The sequence below is a fragment of the Nyctereutes procyonoides genome, unplaced genomic scaffold (assembly GCF_905146905.1).
Source record: "Nyctereutes procyonoides isolate TBG_1078 unplaced genomic scaffold, NYPRO_anot_genome, whole genome shotgun sequence".
Lineage (NCBI taxonomy): Eukaryota > Metazoa > Chordata > Mammalia > Carnivora > Canidae > Nyctereutes > Nyctereutes procyonoides.
The window spans coordinates 5,745,450-5,765,201 of record NW_026575044.1 but is presented as its reverse complement, the minus strand read 5'-3'; the positions used below and the strand labels follow the sequence as shown (position 1 = coordinate 5,765,201).

The 19,752-nt window shown below is 39.6% G+C and overlaps 1 protein-coding gene across 1 annotated transcript in view; it reads right to left on the bottom strand.

Moving 5' to 3' along the window:
• KMO (kynurenine 3-monooxygenase) overlaps positions 1-19,752 on the bottom strand; it is a 54,310-nt gene that overhangs the window by 12,882 nt on the left and 21,676 nt on the right. Inside the window, 7 exon segments of the mRNA XM_055323568.1 lie at positions 150-207; positions 2,029-2,176; positions 3,474-3,595; positions 4,394-4,465; positions 7,791-7,956; positions 9,553-9,640; positions 12,997-13,045. Coding sequence (XP_055179543.1) covers positions 150-207; positions 2,029-2,176; positions 3,474-3,595; positions 4,394-4,465; positions 7,791-7,956; positions 9,553-9,640; positions 12,997-13,045 — 703 coding nt within the window.

Here is a 19,752-nt window from a genome sequence, read left to right as displayed (position 1 = left end):
GTCTGCCTCTCTCTCTCTCTCTCTCTCTCTCTCTCTCTGTGTGTGTGTGTGTGTGTGTGTGTCTGTGTGTCTCCCACGAGTAAATAAATAAAATCTTTTAAAAAAAATCAACAGGACTGGTCTATGCCCATTTGAAAAATTTTACTTACTAAAGTCATTATTGAATTTATCCATTAACTCATCAAATACCAAGCAATCTTCAAAGCCCTAAAATAAGAAAAAAATGGGGAAAAATAAACTGGAAATAATTAAAGCTTTTGAGTAATTCTGAACAGACTTTCCATTGGTAAGTATAATTCATAGGATGTTTGCTTTCAACCAGCACACAACAGCTGCTTAGTCACATTTGGCATTAAATTATGATTACAAAAGACCATCAATAGCATACTTTATGGTTTGTTCTTGCCTGATCATATTGATTATAATGACTTGGAATTTGATAAAAATTTTAAATTGCTCTTATTATTTTGATGGATTCCATTGCTTCTTTAAGAAGCAAGAATAATTATATTAGTCTATGGGTATTTGAATAATATTTAAACTATTCAGTCTTTAAGGTTCACATTTAGAGCAATTAATGAAAGGATAGAACTCTTATATTAATTTAGTTCCTTTAAGCCAAGATTAAAGCAAGTTTTCAACATCACGAAGTCCACAAAATTAACCCTAAAAATGTTCTTTGCTGAATGCAGTGGGGAAGAAGAAAATCAAAAGCTAGATTTCCTGCTTTCTAGGAATTCGAACTATAGTTTTAGAGACAATATAAAAATATGTAAAAGTTAATATTTTCACATCAATTATAGAGATTATGGGGATCCCTGGGTGGCGCAGCGGTTTGGTGCCTGCCTTTGGCCCAGGGCGTGATCCTGGAGACCCGGGATCAAGTCCCACATCGGGCTCCCAGTGCATGGAGCCTGCTTCTCCCTCTGCCTGTGTCTCTGCCTCTCTCTCTCTCTCTCTCTCTCTGTGACTGTCATAAATTAATTAATTAATTAATTAATTAAAAATAAAATAAAAAAAATTATAAAGATTACACCTAAAGCATATAAATATACTTGTCAGCTATATAAACTGTTAATGCTATAGGAAGTTAGAGATTCAAAATACCATATAGGTTGTGATAATAATACTTATAAATTCTTTGCTTAATTAATTCATTTATTCCCAAAGAACTTCTATGCTATAGTCACTATTGAAAACCCATTTTACAGACAAAAAATAGGGATAAGTTAAGTTAGTTGCATAAGAACATATTCTAATAAATTCTGGAGCCAGGGTTTGAACTGGGCCTTAAAACTGCCAGGTCCCTTATTCACTATGCTAAAATGGGTGTGTTCTTATGTTTTCATAAAACAAAGTGTTTACCACTACTTTGTGGAAAATATAAGTGATTAGGGTTATAGCCTATTTATACTTGGAATATATCTCCATCACCAAAATAATAGAATACTGTGATTATAAAGCTATTCATCAAACATACACAGAATAATTATATTTAGAATTCTTTGAAATTACTATTTCATATTTGAGCACTATTTCTTTTCAGAAATATTTTTGTCTAGCCAGAACAATTAAAACTTCCATGAAAGTGGTAATTTTCAATGTGAAATCTATTTCATTTTCTTATTCAACTCTGTCAGTTGCGTTTTCCTTTCCTTTGGAAAGAAAAAGTGGAGAAAAAAACAGTTTGGGCTCTTTTTCTTTTTTGAGCCTAACATTTATATATTTATGCATAATCTCTAGAAAAAATTCAGATTAAGTCTTGAATTCTTGACAGTAAAATTCCCAAATTTCAAGCTATCGATACATTTTCTAACTGCACAGAAAACCATCTTATGCTTTATGCTTTTTCCTACTTGAAATTACTGGATCAAGCAACCCAAGATTTGACCTTAGTGATCAATCTAACTGCTGGTAGGATTGTGGATTTGATTGTTTTCTAAGAGATTATGCGGGGATAGTTTTAGATATGACTGTTATTTAAGATTTTTTGGTTGAGGCAGACTTACTTGGGGAGAAAGGACTTACTGCATTCATTCCTTGCCCAAAAAAGGGCACTATGGCATGAGCTGCGTCCCCCATCAGCACACAATGTGATTTAAAGTGAAAAGAAGAGCACTTCACAGATATCATGGACTGGGCCGGCAACAGAAAGAAATCTCGTGCCAGGGCTTGCCTTCAGAGGGAAACAATTAGAATGCAACCATGTTAAATTGGGTGTTAAATCCTGCATAATTCTTTCAGCTGTATTGACTTCATTACCGTTGGGTTTTACTAAGAGACACACAAAAATGCCAGAAAGAAAACAGGAAAAAAAGAAACTGAAGTCCCTTCTAGTTCCTGAAATTCCATTGTTCTAATTACCTATACTGTTTGCAACCATGTTAACCACAACCAACCAGGACAAATTTGACTGCATTTTGAGAACTCAGAATACATTGTGTGTGTGTGATGAAATTTTATTATCATGCATAAGGGTCATGCAATTTTCAACTATTCAGGTGTGTTTTAGGTTTTAATGGAAAAATCGAGATGTTGTGCATCTGACTAAACCACACAAACCAAAATTAAAATGAACACGAATTTATATATATTTGGAAGCGGACAATTGATATTCAGCTCATGCTCGCCAGGCATCTACAGAAGTTTTTGGCAGCTGTAAGTAGAGAAACAGTATATACCCTCAAGAATTTTAAGTCTGGTTGGAGAGGCAAGAAATAACCATGAACCATAAGGGGTACATTGTGGTGTGCAGAGATTTCTCCTCAACATCAGAGAAGGAGAGATCAGGGCACCCTGAATTTGCAGGTAAAAATGAAAATCAACAATTTTAAAGAGACTTGCTGTGGGCAAAGGCACTTAGTGAGATCAAATGATAAGCCCCTGGGGAAGGTGGGGTTGACAGGAGCCAGAGGGGCCAGCGGGGCTGCAGGTCAAACCAGACAGATAACAAGCGGGGGCGGCTTTGTAAGTGCCAGACCCTGTGCTGAATGAATTATAAGCATGAACTCCTGCAGTCCTCATCAACTTTTGGGAGCAGATATTGCCATCTACTGTTATGTTACCGTGAGGGTGAGGACCTTGAGAACTAGGAAAGTGAACTCAGCTAGTCAGTGAGAAGCCAGATGTGGCATCTGCTGGGCCTTGGACCTGTGTGTCCACCAGCATCAGGAAGCACAGCCCTGCTCTGCAGCTCGCCAACGTCCAGTGGCCTGAGTAAGCCTACTCAGGAGGCAGAAGGGTGGGGGGACACAGGTGATTTGTTTTTCCTGGGGAAACTGACCATGGCATGGGGTTTTCAGAATCTCTGCTCACAACACAACATCCGCTTAGACTTTTGCTCTAAGGCTGGCTTCCTGTCCAGGATCAGTTATGTTTAATCAGAACTAAAGTAAGGTGCATGATCTTTATTTGAATTTTGAATAACTCAAACCAGTAAAGCAAAAGGCACACTTGCACATCTTGAAACTTACTCTCCAATTAGAGGGACGGAATCTGGAAAGTACATCTTGAAGAAATTCAGCACATCACTGCTGGTTAGAAGTTTTTCAAAGTCTTCAAAGGGCATGAACAAAGTACACGTGAAAGATTTGTTCTGCGAGAAGAGGAGGAAGAGTGTGAGAGAATCTAGTCTCAGGTTCTAGCTGTAGCTGAGGGGCACCTGGCACGAATGTACAGACCATCAGGAAAGACACACTGGCTTTCTCCTCTCACTTCTAAAGAAAAACCCCACCAACCCCAGAAGCTGCCCAGATTCCTGCTTACTAGAGTTCTACCAAGCATACATTTCATCAAGCAAACACTATACTCTTTGGATTACTAACTGGCTGGTTGGATTGAATTTCTCCTTGCTTTTTCTGTCTCTTGTTCCTTTTCAGTTAACACTAAGAGGCATTGGATCCTAGCATTGCTGCCAAGGGACAGAAGAAGATCAACTAGAGAAATACATAGTTAGATTTATAGAACAAAAGAAGTTTCTAGGGTCTAATGGAAGAACAGCCAAGCCTCTTTTTTGACAATCTATATTCCAATGTCCCAGACACCTCAAAGACTAGAAGGACTTCCTTGTGTAGAGCCAGAATCTCTCTGGCTTTATTTGAAGGCCATTTCTTCCTACTCTGTTTTGGGGGAGATGACAGGCACTACCACATACAACATGCCATTTGTCATTTACATATGTTCAATCTCCTTTCCACTATAAATAATCAGGATTCTTCCAGGTTTTTACTTAGGAATCCCATAGTTTCAATGATATAATCAGTAAATAGACTAAACAATGAGGTTAGGTACACATATGCTAAGTATAAAGGTAATTGGGCATACATACAAAATACAAAAGTAATGAAAAACTTTAATTATAGATGCAAAACTACATTTATAAATTTTAGATTACCGTGTTAGGCAGCGCAATCATCATAAAGGTATTTCTAGGCCAAATATGCAGATAATTAGGTTCCATGGCATACTGTAGGGGGAAAAAGTATATTTGTGTTGGATTGGTACATTAATGCAGCCTATCTATAAAGCTGACTCTGCTGGTATTGTAATTGTTTCCATAGCAATTCAAATAGCATCATACACATGGTGATATGCACACCTACTGTTTTTTTTATTAAGATTTTATTTATTTATTCATGAGAGACAGAGAGAGAGAGAGAGAGAGAGAGGCAGAGACACAGGCAGAGGGAGAAGCAGCCTCCCTGCAGGGAGCCTGACATGGGACTCCATCCCTGGTCTCCAGGATCACGCCCTGGGCTGAAGGTGGCGCTAAATCGCTGAGCCACCCAGGCTGTCCACACCTATTGTTATTTAAAGTAGGTGCTTTCTGTCCTGTCTTTAGAAACTCATATTACTTAGGTGGGTTCGAAATACCAGATAAAATTCAAGATTTGAACAAGCTATGAAGTGTTCTCTCTCTCTCTCCTTCTCTCTTTATGTCCATGCACATGATCAGACCTCCCCCACATACATACATACATACATGTATATACATACACACTATATACATACACATATAAACTATATATATATGTACATATATATGTGTGTGTTATGTTTTTAAACTTTATTTTTCACATTACTTGGGGACTTATTTGTATGAATAGAAAGGTCCTAAGTTTAAATTTCATGGGCAAATATAATTTTACAAACAAGCATCTTATCACTTGCTTCATACAACATAAATAATAGAAAGAAGTCTACTCTTTTTAGTGACCCCGCGACAACCCAATAGCAGCCTGAGTGAGTATTGATTGCATGGGCAGATCAACTAAAGCCAAAGACCCAACTGATCCTAATCCTGGAGATTCCCAGGGGTATCATGCACATATAATCAGTTATTAACCATTTCAAGTATGCATTACTTTTTACAAAGATTCTGGAGCACCTACCATGTGCGTTTGTTACATGGTAAGAAGAACACAGAAAGCACAGCATGGGCTTCTAGCCAGCATTTTCACATTCTGTTAGAGTTCTCTGTGTCTTCCTTTCTGCCTTTTGTTCTCAGAGCCTCAAAGAAAGCTCAATGTGCAGACACAGGAATGAGTCAGTGCATAACTCTCTGGCCTCAAAAAGGTTACCGTGCAGTTGAATAGGCAGACGTTGAAGTAGAAGTATAGGAAATAAAAGTTGGGCAGGTAAGAAATTTGTGGGGCTGGAGTGGTCAGAACTACAAAGGGATTCATAGATAAGAAGTGAAGGACTTCTGGGTGAGGGTGAACCTGCCAAGCAAAGCAGAGGCAGTGTTCTAGGTAAGGAGTTTAGAAAGTGTGAGCAAGGAGACCAGCCTTGATGAGGCAAGTGGTCCTTGCTTTTCCCTCTTGCTATCTTTGGACCACTTCCATGACCTTTTAGAACTCTAAAAGATAAGAGTGAAGCTGAAACTGATTTAGTTTCAGTTTTATTGAATTAGTGAAGGTTCAAACGGCTGATAAAAAGTTTGGGAGACAATACATACCCCACCTCCTATCCTCACCATTGACATAAATAGTGGTATATATGTTGTTTTGATGTAGCAGCTATGATGCCAAGAATGTTTTGGTGTTCATTCATATTTCACGACTCTAGAAAATTATCCCTTAAAATTTCAGTTTATTACCAGGTCATGCTCTTAATAGATATTTTTATTCAAGAGCAGTCCCAAGGTCAGGCTCCAATAATCCCCATTGGGCCTTTACCTCAAGTCTCTCCAAATGTGAAATGTGAACAAAATAGGTGCTTGCTATGCAAAAGCAGGTTTGAGATGAGCTTCCCATCTAATCCTTGAAAGCAATCCCCCAATATTCAACCATGGTCTCCCTCAAACAATCTTTCTCCCCCACTCCAACCCCCTGAGATGGAATGAAGAATCCATTGTATTAAAGAAGGGGGAGGCAGAAAGACAGAGACAGATGGAAAGAAGGAAGGAAGGAAGGAAGGAAGGAAGGAAGGAAGGAAGGAAGGAAGAAGGAAGGAAAGAAGGAAGGAGAGAGAGAAGGAGGGAAGGGAGTTTTCCTAGGATTATTTTGCGGCCATGTTAAAATACTCCTAGGTCTGGATCCCACTGGTAGTCAAAACAGTGTTTCTTTAAGGGTAGATAGTTTTTGTAAACCACTAATCATCTGTATTAAGTATGAACACCTAGAACAAATATATGACTATCTTAGATCTACATTAGGAGGCATGATTGCACTCACGTCTGGGGCAATTTTTCAACAGAATCCTATTATCCCACAACCCAGAATGATCAGATCCTGGGCAATGAGAACAAGGCTCACCTGAAAACATAAAATTAGTACTTCAGAATTATCAAATAATTTTGTGACCAAGAGGAAGAAATAGACAATGATTTAATGTTAAAATATGGATTTGACTGGTTGATACAGTTTGGTATATACCTGTTATGTAACAGGTGTTAAAGAGCTATTTTATAGATGTCTGAATTTCAAATAGGAAAGATTGCATCTTACCTTAAAAATAGACGTTTTATATGCAAATCAAATTTTAACTAACACTATTTATCTTTGCCTATAAGCCAAGATCCTTATTGCTTCCTTTTTTAAAAAAAAATATTATTTATTTATTTATTCACGAGAGACACACAGAGAGAGGCAGAGACATAGGCAGAGGAAGAAACAGGCTCCACGCAGGTAGCCCAATGCGGGATCTGATCCTGGGACTCTGGGATCATGCCCTGAGCCAAAGGCAGACACATAACGGCGGGGCCACCCAGGCGTCCCTTCTTATTGCTTCTGTTGTTATTTTAATTTCCCTTAGTAAGTTCCTGCATTTATTTGCTTCTGACAATATAAAACATACCTATGATGTTTGCCTCCAACCACATAGGGTTGAACTTGAGAATCAGGAAATGAGAAAAATGCATTGGACATCTCTTTGCAACAGCTTGCTTTTCACTTTATTTAATAACTGTTATTTGATATAATCATTAGTATAAGAGCTCTGGATTATTAGTACACAGAAGGATTCCCGACCCATTTTTTTCTCCCAGGAAAAAAATAGAAAAAATGACATGACTATTCAGACTAATTCCCTGTGCATTTTGAGTAGGGTAGCTGTGATGCCTCTTCTTCCCTGCCCACTGAAAAAAAAGCGTATCTTGATGGCAAAGGAGAGAAGTGATATTATTAAAGGGATATTTCCACACCCAAATTACTATGTCTTACAAAGGACTATGACAGACCTCAGAATTCATCCAGACATGTTGCCAAGAATGAGTGCACTAGAATATACGTCTTCGCTAGTCCAAGGGGTGGGAGGACTGTGGGAGGAGCCAAAGAAAGGAAAGGACTTACATCCCCATTCTTGGGTGGAATCGTGAGCTCCATGTACCCATGAGGAATATACTGCTGACTGTAATCAAAACGAGGTTTCTTCATGAGGTAAGTTCTGACAGTGGAATAGGCTCCATCACATCCGACAATGAGGTCATAAGTGATATCTACAGGAACTTCGTCAGATCTGAAAAATAAAATGTACTATAAAAAAACAGTCTCATGGTAAAAATGATGATGGATATAAAAAGTAGCAACTCAGAGGGCCACTCCTTACTTGTACATATCTGGCTTTGAACTTGAAGTCAATAGCTATAGAATAAAGATGACAGCCGTCATCCTCATGACAGTATTGCTCACAAGAATAAGAATAACACCACCGTACTGATTAATAAGGACATGCCAGGCTACGGAAGTGTGACTAAAGCTTGAGCTCTCTGCACAAAGGGAGGGAGTCTCAAGAAGAAAGCTGAGTGAGGGAAGGGATGGATCACAGCAGGGACGTTCTCAGGACTTGCCAGGAGCAATATGCTTAGCTTGAGTGGAGAGCATCAGAAGATAAACTCAGGAAAGGAATACAGTGTGGGGATGGAAAGGAGGAAGGAGAAAAAGAGAATTTTAAATGTTAAGACAAAAGGTTTAAACACATTCTTCTGACAAAAGAGAGAAAATAACGTTTTCCTTTGAGGGGATGATGTATGAAGAGTAGTAATTTAGGAACTGGCACTGGAAATATTGAACTGGAGGCAGAGTGAAGGAGGGAGGGGACAAGGAGAGGAAAAGGTGACCACAGCAGTCTGCATGTGTAGGTGTGAGAGCCCAGAAATGCAAGGCTCAGGAGAAAGACATAGGCTCTGAAGCCATCAGCTAGTAAGAAAGACTGGGCAGGGGTCATAGATTTAATGGGGGGGAACAGAGAAGAGGGCGCACCAAGAATGATTCTAATTATTTGGGTTAGCACTAGGGAAGTCAAGAGTGGACGTGTTTGGAGAGAAATAGATGGTGAAGTTTTAATATGTGTTTGAGATCATGGCAAGAGATACCTATGATGATGTCGAACAGGAAAATAGCATGGAGTAGGATCCAATGAGGATTGAGAGTGAAGAGACAGAAGATAGAGACACGGCCTCGAGAAGTTCATTTTAGCAAAGTGAATTTATAAGTGGTTGCTGAACAGACTGGGAATCCACGACACATCCCAAGAATGGGACGCGGGGCTAGTAACTTTAGAAGAAACAGAGGCAGCCACGCAGAGTCGGTAGAAAAATAGCTTCCAGAGAGAGGAGAGGAAACGCAGGGCAGTGGAGGGTCATCTGTGTCAAGGGCAGAGAGCCTCTGAAGAGGGCGGTCACCAGTGTGGAGCATGGTAGGACCCTGAGCCAGCCTGAGTATCAAGAAGAATCACTGGTGTTGGTATTGAGAAGGCATCGTAGGCTGTTTTTTTTTTTTAAGATTTATTTTTATTTATTTATGATAGACAGAGAGAGAGAGAGAGAGAGAGAGAGAGAGGCAGAGACACAGGCAGAGGGAGAAGCAGGCTCCTTGCTGGGGCCAACGCAGGACTCGATCCCGCGACTCCAGGATCGCGCCCTGGGCCAAAGGCAGGCGCAAAACCGCTGAGCCACCCAGGGATTCCCCAAGGCTGGTTTTTTTATCTGAAATTCTTTGAGCCCCTTTTAGTAATCATTTAATGCTTTCAAATAAGCCAGAGAACAAAGTTTACAAATGCAGTTCCCCACCCCAACCCTTCACCTCTGCTGTCAACAGGCTGACTGGTAATTACCCAACCACTGTGATGACTCCTTCCTCAGGATTACATTTCAGCAGCCTGTGGCCAAAGTGCACCTTCACATTGGGATATTTCTCAACAGCTGCGGAGACAAAGAACAGCAAATAGAAATGGAATTCCAATTCTTGTTTCACTTATTCAAATTGAAATAGTAATCATTTTCTGAGAACAGTATGTTAGAGACATTTATTCTTAAGAATGTAAAAATGAATTAGTTAAAATGGTAATTTGACCACTATTTGGCAAATGTTCCAGGACAATTTGGTAGTAAAAGTGACGAATACAAATCAACTATCCTCATCCAAAAAAAAAAAAAAAATCCAATTAATTCCATTATGCAAACTCTTACGTTGCTGTGATGATTGTCACCCTGGAAGAGAAGCAGGCAACACATATTTTTAAAGTTGCCTCTAATTTAAGACTTTATGCTTACAAATACTTAGCCAAACTCCCTTTTACATGCTATGCCTCATTCTTTATCTCTTTTTAGTAAGTCTCTAGACTTCTGAGTCACATCACAAATATAGATTTTTTTATACTAATTATTTTTGTAATCAAATACCAGAACACTTAGGGAACAAAGAAATGAGTAAGAAGATTTAAAACTTCTCCATAAACAGAATCAAATTATTTTAGTGCTTTTTTATATTGCCTGCTGGCAATCTATAGAAGGTAGTGAATTCATCATATTCTTCTTGTAACAGTAAACAATTATTTTTGTCCCCATTAATTCTCATGGATAGGATGCCTATAATTACAGGCTATTTATTGTTCTTAAGGCTACAAATCAGTTTTATTTATGTGTAAGAAATCTTTTGGAAAATAACTTTGGAGAAATCAGCGTTTATGTGAACCACTAAGGATATCTTTTATAAACACAAAATGTGTTTGTGGAATCAATCTTTTAAAAAGTTAAATTAAATTCATTTTTAATTTAAATGTTTACTAATATATCCCAAAGAATTTTCCACAAACACCAGTCCTGGAATATGCCCCCTAACAAAAACCAGTTTGTAGTCAAAGCCATTTGTAAAATCCTGACACTCAGAACTTTCTGACTGTGCAGTCCTGGTCCTCAGCCATATGTGGCTAGTCTGAATGGAGATGTGCTGTGCACATTGGGTTTTGGTAACTCAGTAAAAAAAAAAAAAAAGTTCTCACGAATAACCATCTTCTATTGATTACACATTGAAATGATAATATTTTGGATATATTAGGTTCAAATATATTGTTAAGCTCAACTGTCTCTTTTCTGTTTTTAAAATGTGGTTAATATAAAATTTTAAATTACACACGTAGCTGGCATCTGTGGCCATGTATTAGACAGAGCTGCTCTAGAAAATCCACCACACAGGCCAACAGCATAAAGAGCCTGGAAAATACTGTAAGAAAACTTTAAAAACTTATTTTGTGCAGCATTTATCAAATTTACTTGCCCACATGTCCTTTTCCTGCTTGCTTTGCTTTACAATTATTAACATCCCCTCAAGTAGTGAACCATGAAACAATCCTACAGGAAGTACACGGCAATGATTTTATCCCCATGTCTTTGGTGGGGGGAGGTGTTGTTCAGCCAGGAGCAAGTGTTTGCACGCAGAGCGGGCAGTTCACACATTTGTGTAAAGGAATGACAGCTGTATGAAAGAATTCATATGCCAGACAGCGTTTAAGAGCGAAGGGAGTCCACGTCCACTCTATTCACATATTAATGGCATTTATGAAGTCGCACACCATGCAGCACATTTCTAAGGAAAAATAGGTCCAGGAGCTTCTGGTCTGTCCACCAAGATCAGCTCTTTCCAAATTGTAGTTCCTACTGTTAGCGGATGTTTCATGTGTAATATTGGAGGTACAGACTCTATGGGATAAGTGCATGGACTTTGGAGTAAGAGCTCAAGCTCCTGCCCAGAATCTAGCACTTATTAACAGTGTGGGGTGCTACTCCGGGGAGCTCTGGAAGCCTCCTTACCGTCTTTAAAACTGAGGGAAAAGGAGTTCTCAGCTCCAGGAGTTTTTGAGATGGTTATATACATTGATGCATGTATAACACTTAACATACTTCCTGGTGAATATTTGCTCTCATTTTTATCTTAATAGATTCAGAGGATGCTCTAAAGAAATCGTCTTAGGTCTTTTAAAAAAAAGCTGTTTGGGGACTTCTTGAGATCAATGAGTATATCCAGCAACCTATAACCCCTCCCAACATCTACCCATCCAAAGGATAGTCTTGCAAATATAAGAAGTAGAATTAAGAAAAATACTAAGCCATATTTCTGAAGTCCCTGGTGAATCAGCAGGAGTGAGCTTCACAGGCTCCTCCTGCCAATTCAGTTAAATTCAATTCAACAGACACACTGCAAACTCATGCTGGGTAGGGGCTGTGGAGAAACACAAATAAACCATGTAGAAGCTCTGCTCTCTACAACTCAGAGGCTGCTGGATTGCACAGAGGAATTGATTTAAAAGTCAGTAGAGTGGGTGGCTCAGCAGTTTAGCGTCTGCTTTCGGCCCAGGGCCTAATCCTGGAGACCCGGGATGGAGTCCCACGTTGGGCTTCCTGCATGGAGCCTGCTTCTCTCTCTGCCTGTGTCTCTGCCTCCCTCCCTCTGTCTGTCTGTCTGTCTGTCTCTCTCTCTCTCTCTCTCTGCATGTGTGTGTGTGTGTGTGTCTCATGAATAAATAAAATCTTTAAAAAAAATAAAAGCAGAATTACTCAAGTGTCTTACCCTATGGGGAATGGATCTGATTAGCACAAATGCTGATGAGAAGAAAAAGTGTTATAACCAAGGGCTACAGGGCAGGTACTTGAGTTGATTATCCTAGCTACAGATTTAATTTGCAATCCAGTGGCTTTTCCATTAATGGGTGGGTCTGTAACACATTGAAGTCTTCAGGGCATATTTCAAAACTTCCTCTTTTTCAACCTCTTATACCCTCTACCTATTGGGTCTCCTACAAATACCCTGAGCTTCCACCCTCCCCTCCGACCCCCATGTTCTAACTTTAGTCCAGGGCTTGGTTCACATGCAAGGGATTATTCCAAATACTCTAAAGACCACATCCCTCCAACGTCTGCTTTTCATCTTTCTGTAGTGTGGAGCTAACTGTGTCACTTTGCAAGGTGTTTGAGAGTGTCTTATCTTCTAGTCCATGAGTTCTTTAGGGAGTGAGCACTCATTCATCCCAATGCTGAGAAGACAATGGGAATTTAATGTGTACTGAACAAATGATTTTTATTTAGATCAGTGATAATATGCAAAAGAGACACTGGAGCATGTATCACTACAACTTTTCAAGGACTCTGTATTGTACATAGACTTGCACTAATAAGAACCCATGAACGATCCATGAAAAGCAATAGTAAGCAGATCCCAGTAAATCATGTGACAAGGTTGGACTTTACTGAAATGACATTTGCTGGATAAGCATTGGACTTACCAGTCAGCAGATCCTTGTTAAGATTTTCTCTGCTTATAGAAAGAATATACTGCAAGAAAAATATAATAGATACTGTTTGCTTCTGGGCAATGGACAAACATACCTCACATTATTCACTCAGCAACAGGAAATAACTAGCAGGGGGTTGCAAGCTTAGTTTTGTAATCATCTAGCTAAGTAGCTTTTTAAAAAACAAAACAAAACACTATAACCAAATACACTTAATAAAATGTTCAATATTAAACTTAGGTTTTTTTCAAGGTTTAATGCCACAAAAACCAAATCCTTGTCTTACAGCAAAAATGTTATTTTAGCTAAGATAGTTTTGTTTTAACAACATCTCATACTTTCATGTCAGGTCTCCAAATGAGCTGTTAATGACAGTATCACTAGAATAAATGTGCAATTTCCTAAAGAGAATACTTTGAAGGTATTAAATTCAATGTGAAAGCACTGTGTGTGGGGTTGATGGCCGTGGTGGTGAGGAAAGTGTTGATAGAAGTGTAGGGTCAGTCCTCACTGGGGCACATGTTCTTTTTTCTTTTTTTCTTTTTTCTTTTTTTTTATAGGACAATTCAGCAGGCTGACTGTTCCATGAGGCACAGTGGGCCCAATGCCTAGGGGGTCACATACTTTTTGGGGCCCATGAAAAGTTTCTACTTTTAGTTGATACTAAAATTAGAAGAAAAAAATAGATTCAGAGGATGCTGAGATTCATTATATTCGTATATATATATTTATATATAACAAATATATGAGAATGAATCTAGCCCGGATTATTTAATCTTTATACCAATGCACTTATAAAATCTAATTTCTAGTACTTATTGTTTCAGAGAGAGGGACCCACAAAGGCAAAAGTGCCTTTTCAGAGCCCCGGAAAGTCATAACGCAGCCTTGCCATTCAAGGATATGAGTGAATTCCTTAAAAATTTAAGCATACATTTCCCAAACTTAGAAGCATCTCATCATTTAATGCAAATATGGTAATTTATAAATCTTCATCTGACCCAAAAGTAGACATTTATTATTAATAGCCAAATCTATAGTTGGTATAAAAATAACTTGGTCATGCTACAAAGACAATGACTGAGAAGAAGCTTCCTGTGTCTTTGCTATAAATTAAAATTAATAGGACTTCTTCATTCTCTGCGTCTTTGTTCTGTTTTCCAGTCTTCTGTGTCATTAATCTCCTCATTTCGATGGAAACCACGCTTGTTGTTCAAAGTATGTTAGGAAACATTTAAACTAGGAAGGCTCATTTATGTGGGGAAAATATTCTGTCCATATCGGTTGCCAGGCTGGGTTGACACTTGCATCATTGGAAACCGATACACACACTGGTCCTCTGGAGGGAGTCCCTGTCCATTCTACCCAGAGTCCGTGGGCAGCATTGTGTCATAAGCAAAAGTTAGAGCCTCCCCCACCAAGTTTCACTTCTCCAATTCCTATTCTAAAAGGTTGATGTTATGAAGAAAAAATATGAATGAGAATAAACAAGTCTTCACAATACATATAAATCAAACCATCATGCTGTTCACCTTGAACTTACAATATGACATATGCCAATTATTTCTCAGTAAAACTGGGGGGAAAGCCCTCATGTCTGGTGAAGGCTACAAAGAAATAATTCTCATATTCTAGCTCCAGATTTCCTATGTGGATAGCTTTATCAGACTTATTTAATTTATCATAACAAAATAGAAACAAAAAAAACTCTGGTTGTCAGCTGGCAGCCACAAATTTCAAATGACAGTTCAAATGACCACAATTTAATCTATTTTATGAGTCCTTATTCAACTGTCCTTACTCATCATATTGCATTTTTTTCATATTGCATTTTTATAAAATTCTGTGTATTCTTCCTAGACATGTAGTAGCATAAGTATAAATGAATTGAACTTTATTAATCCAACACTGAAACTGGCTGCTGTTGCTGCTTAGTGATTCATATTTGACAGACTAAATTGTTTCAAATGGACCTTCACAAAAGTCCTTAATAAAATTAAAGTTATCTTAAAAATGCAAACAAACAAAGAATAAACAAGTCAGGAAGTATAAAGTGGTCCTGGTAACCAAAACATTAATAATAAAACCTAAAGGAAGTTGGATTATCTCCTCTGGAGATTTGTAAAACTGTAGTTGCAGTGCTTTTTCAAATATATTAGAAAGCATGTTTACACTCTATATCCCAAAAGCCTTCAAATGGGGATGTTTGCTAGTAAGGGGGTGCTATTTCTCTGAGGCATAGGACATTAGGGGCAAGAATTGGGGAACTAGGGAAGGTGGATGGGGGGATGGATGAAATAGGGTGAGGGGGATTAAGAGTATGCTTGTGATGAGCACCTTATAATATACGGAATTGTTGAATCACTGTATTGTACATCTAAATTTTTTTTAAAGATTTTATTTATTTACTCATGAGAGACACACAGAGAGAGAGAGAGAGAGAGAGAGAGAGAGAGAGAGTTAGAGACACAGGCAGAGGGAGAAGCTGGCTCCATGCAGGGAGCCTGACATGGGACTCGATCCCTGGACCCCATGATCACACCCCGGGCTGAAGGCAGCGCTAAACCACTGAGCCACCCGGGCTGCCCTACACCTGAAATTAATATAACGCTGTGTGGTAACTACATTTGAATGAAATAAAATAAAAAATATTTTTCTGCATCATTAAAAAAATTGGGGGAGCTCTGACCTGCTCTCTATATCAGGGAATATTTTGATAGTTCCCAGGGCACTTTGGGAGGGAGACAACAGGAACCAGCAAGACTGGAAGAGCCTGGATCCCACCAGGGAGAAAAGGCAGAGAAAATGGCAGGTGGAGAAGAGAGGCTCAGAGAAGGAGGGAGGCCAGCAGAAGGTAGGCTGCCTGGGACCATGGAGAGGGCTTTGCCCTTCACAGGCTGTGGAATTGAGCGACCCAAAACAGTTTTATATAGCTCTTAAAGAAGGTGCTGTGTTTAACCCCATTATAAAATTAACAGTGCAAACCAAATAGAGGTGGCTGCAAATTTAGCATTAACCAAGTTCTTAAGAATTGAGAATATGGGATCGGTGAGCCAGTGAGCACTTCCTCCCTTTTCTAATGTATTGAAGGCCCCACATGGGAACTCCCCCCAACACCTTCCCCTTCTTGGGCATCAGTGGGGATGAAGCTGCCCCCTTCTGCTTCCCCTGGTGCTGGGGGTGAAAAGGCTAGTTTCAGGCTCAAGCCCACATCACTCTGCTCATCTAACTTTCCTGATATTCTGAACCATGTCTTATTTTTTTTAAGATTTTATACATTTATTCATGAGAGACACAGAGAGAAACAGAGAGAGGCAGAGACATAGGCAGAGGGAGAAGCAGGCTCCATGCAGGGAGCCCAATGTGGGACTTGATCCAGGTCTCCAGGACCAGGCCCTGGACTGAAGGAGGCACTAAACCGCTGAACCACCCGGGCTGCCCTGAACCATGTCTTACTCCTTGGTTTACTCATACTTTATTGGCTCAGTCTCTGAGGAGGAGATGATGTCAGAATTGGCCTACTTGGCTAATTCCCTGTGAATCCAAGACAAAGGTGGGATAATTACTACGGTCACTCCCAATTTAGCAAAATCAAGACTGCCCAACGCTCCTGGGCACACCTCCTACACCAGGCTGCACTGGCCACTGTGCTTGAGGACACCCATCCTGAGTTCCCCTTGATGTTGACCTCATGTACCCATGCAGCCTCTTTCTTCATCTGTAAATCAAAGTGGTTGTATTAAGAGTCCAAGGTTGCTGGTTACTGTAAGGTTCTGTTATGTAAAAGTGCATTACAAGTTTTCTTAGCCAATACACACTCAGTGCTTAAAAATTTACATTCTTTCAGAATTCTAGTCTCACCCAACTCCCTGCCATAGATGGATATGGACCCTCATTTAGTTGGGAAAATGATATTTTGGTGCCAATTTAATATTTAAATGAAATGTCTGTCTCAAACTTCACTTTCTCTGTGAGATCTTTTCTGAAAACTAAAGCTACCTCCTCTCTGAGCCACACAGCTGAGCACTCTTTCACTCAGGAGAGTTCTTCCGAAAGAACTTGATTACCATGTGTCCTCACCAGGCTGCCAGCTCCTCTCCTGGTTCTCAGCAACTCACACTAGCACGGGGGTTGGCACACAGGAGGACAGTTACTGCTCATGGAAGGGATACAGTCAGGATGCACAGCTTATACTTGCCTTGCATGTGCAAATCTTGTGTTTCTTTCCTGCAGCACCAAGCCCAGTTTGGGGCTGATTAAACAGGACATATTAGTTATTCAACTAAATAGGACATATTAATCATACAAAAATGTTTCTCTGACTATAGATGGTCGGTAGACTTTCTTCTGCTCCCTTCTCCTGCTGGGCTCGTGCAGTGAGATTCTGTATCTATGTTTTTACAAGGCCAAAATAAGCAGGTTATTCTTTTAGAAAGTCACTAAATGGAAAATTTTGATCCTTCCCCACCCTTCTCCCATCCTCATAGGCCCTTAGTTGTTGGGATGTTTTACTTTTCAGCAGCTTTTTAAATGAACTTTAATTGTAGTAAATTTGAACTTTAATTGTATGAACTTTAATTGTAGATCCTTCCCCACCCTTCTCCCATCCCATCCAATCCTTAGTTGTTGGGATATTTTACTTTTCAGCAGCTTTTTAAATGAACTTTAATTGTAGTAAAACACACATGATATAGCCTTAACCATCTTAACCCTTCTTTAGCGTATGGGTCAGTGGCGTTAAGGACATTCACATTGTCGTGCAACCATCAGTATCATCGAGCCCCAGAACTCTATATCTTATTAATCTGAAACTCTATACCCATTAAACAATTGCTTCCCATTTCTACCTCCCTCCAGGCCCTGGCAACCACCATCTACCCTCTGTTTCTATGAACTTAACTACTCTAGATACCTCACACAAGTCTTATATGGTACTTGTCCTGTAACTGGTTTATTTCACTTAGTATAAAGCCTCCCAGTTTCAACCATGTTGTGGCAGGTGTCAGGATTTCCTTTTAAAAAAAATTTTTTTAAAGGTTGAATAGTATTCCAGTGTACATTGTATAGAAAACTTCCCCTTCTCCTCCGGTGAGTGTCTTCCTCACTCTCACGTACTACTCTGACACCAGATGCGTGTGTTGGGGCAGTGGGGCAGGGGGTGTGGGGAGCATCCTCCACCAGGCCATTTATCAGTGACTCAAGCTGGCTGACTTACAATCGAACAATTCTAACACTATATGCCTGGAGTTAGCCGATCCCAAAAGCCAAGATATCACAGTCCCATGAGACTGCACCCACCCCTCCACACACACACACTTCAAAGGCCAATGGCAATGCAGCTTGGACCTGGGCCCAATTGGCTATAAATCAAAAGTTCCCATGACCTTCTCTTCAGGTTCAATTGACTTGCTAGAGCAGCTACCAGAACTCAGGAAAACAGTTGGCTCACTGTTTATCAATTTATTATTAAAGGATATGATAAAGGGTACAGATGAACATCTAGTTGGAAAGATGTGGAGGGCAAGATATATGTTTGTCCTCTATTGGTGTGCTACTCTCCTACCAGCATCTCTATGTGTTCATGGGCCAGGAAGCTCTCTGAACTCCATGCTTTTGGGATTTTTATGGAGATTCCTTCCCATGGGCATGATGGTTCATTAACTCCATTTCCAGTCCCTCTCTGGCAATGGGTGGGGCTGAAAATTCCAAGCTTCTAAATATGGCTTGGTCTTTCTGGCAACCAGCCCCCATCCAGGAGCCCACCAAGTGACCTGTTACCTCAGAACAAAAGAAACTCTTATCACCCAGGAAATTCCAAGGGATTTAGGAGCTCTGTGTTAGGAATCACAGTCAAAGAACAAATATTAGAACAAAAGATCTCCTACTGTTCTTATCATTTAGGAAATTACAAATTTTAGGAGTTCCGTGCCAGGAACTAGGGGCAGAAACCAATATGTTTTTTTCTATTATCTTACATATTTATATACTACATTTTGTTTATCCATCCATCCATTGATGGACATTTGGGTCACTTTTGCTTTTTGACTACTGTGAATAATGCTGCTATGATCATGAGTATTCAAATATTTCTTCAAGTCCTTGCTTTCAGTCTCCCTTTCCCCAGAAAGGGAACTGCTGGATTATATGGAGATTCTATTTTTAATTTTTGGAGGAATGACTACACTGTTTTCCATAGCAGCTACACCATTTTATATTCCTACCAACAGCACACAGGTGTTCCGATTTCTCTGCATCTTTCCCAACACTTATTATTTTCTGTTTTTCTCCCTGTTTTCTGATGAGTGTGAGGTGTTTCAAGCACTTTTACCATCACAAGGTCTACACAGACCTTGTTCCCATGAGCACCTGTGTTTTATCTCTTGCTGCCCAAGGTGTGTGGTCCATGGACACCACCTGAGTGTGTTTAGAATGTGTAATCTTGGCCTCCATCCTGGCCCTACAGAATTAGACTCTGCATTTTAACACAATCCCAGCAGAATCTGAGAATAGCTGATCCACCTGCAATGGGAGCTCGGTGGGAGCAGAGACTCAAAGAATATAAACCTCACTTGGGTTCTGCACTTAATAAAATGAAGCCTTGTTGGATAAAGCAAGTTGGGTTTTTCTTTGGTTGATAGATGTTTGGTACATCCATTCTCTCTCAAATAAACAAACTTAGAAGCTATAAATATTATTATTATTTTAAAGATTTTATTTATTTATTCATGAGAGACACACACACAGAGA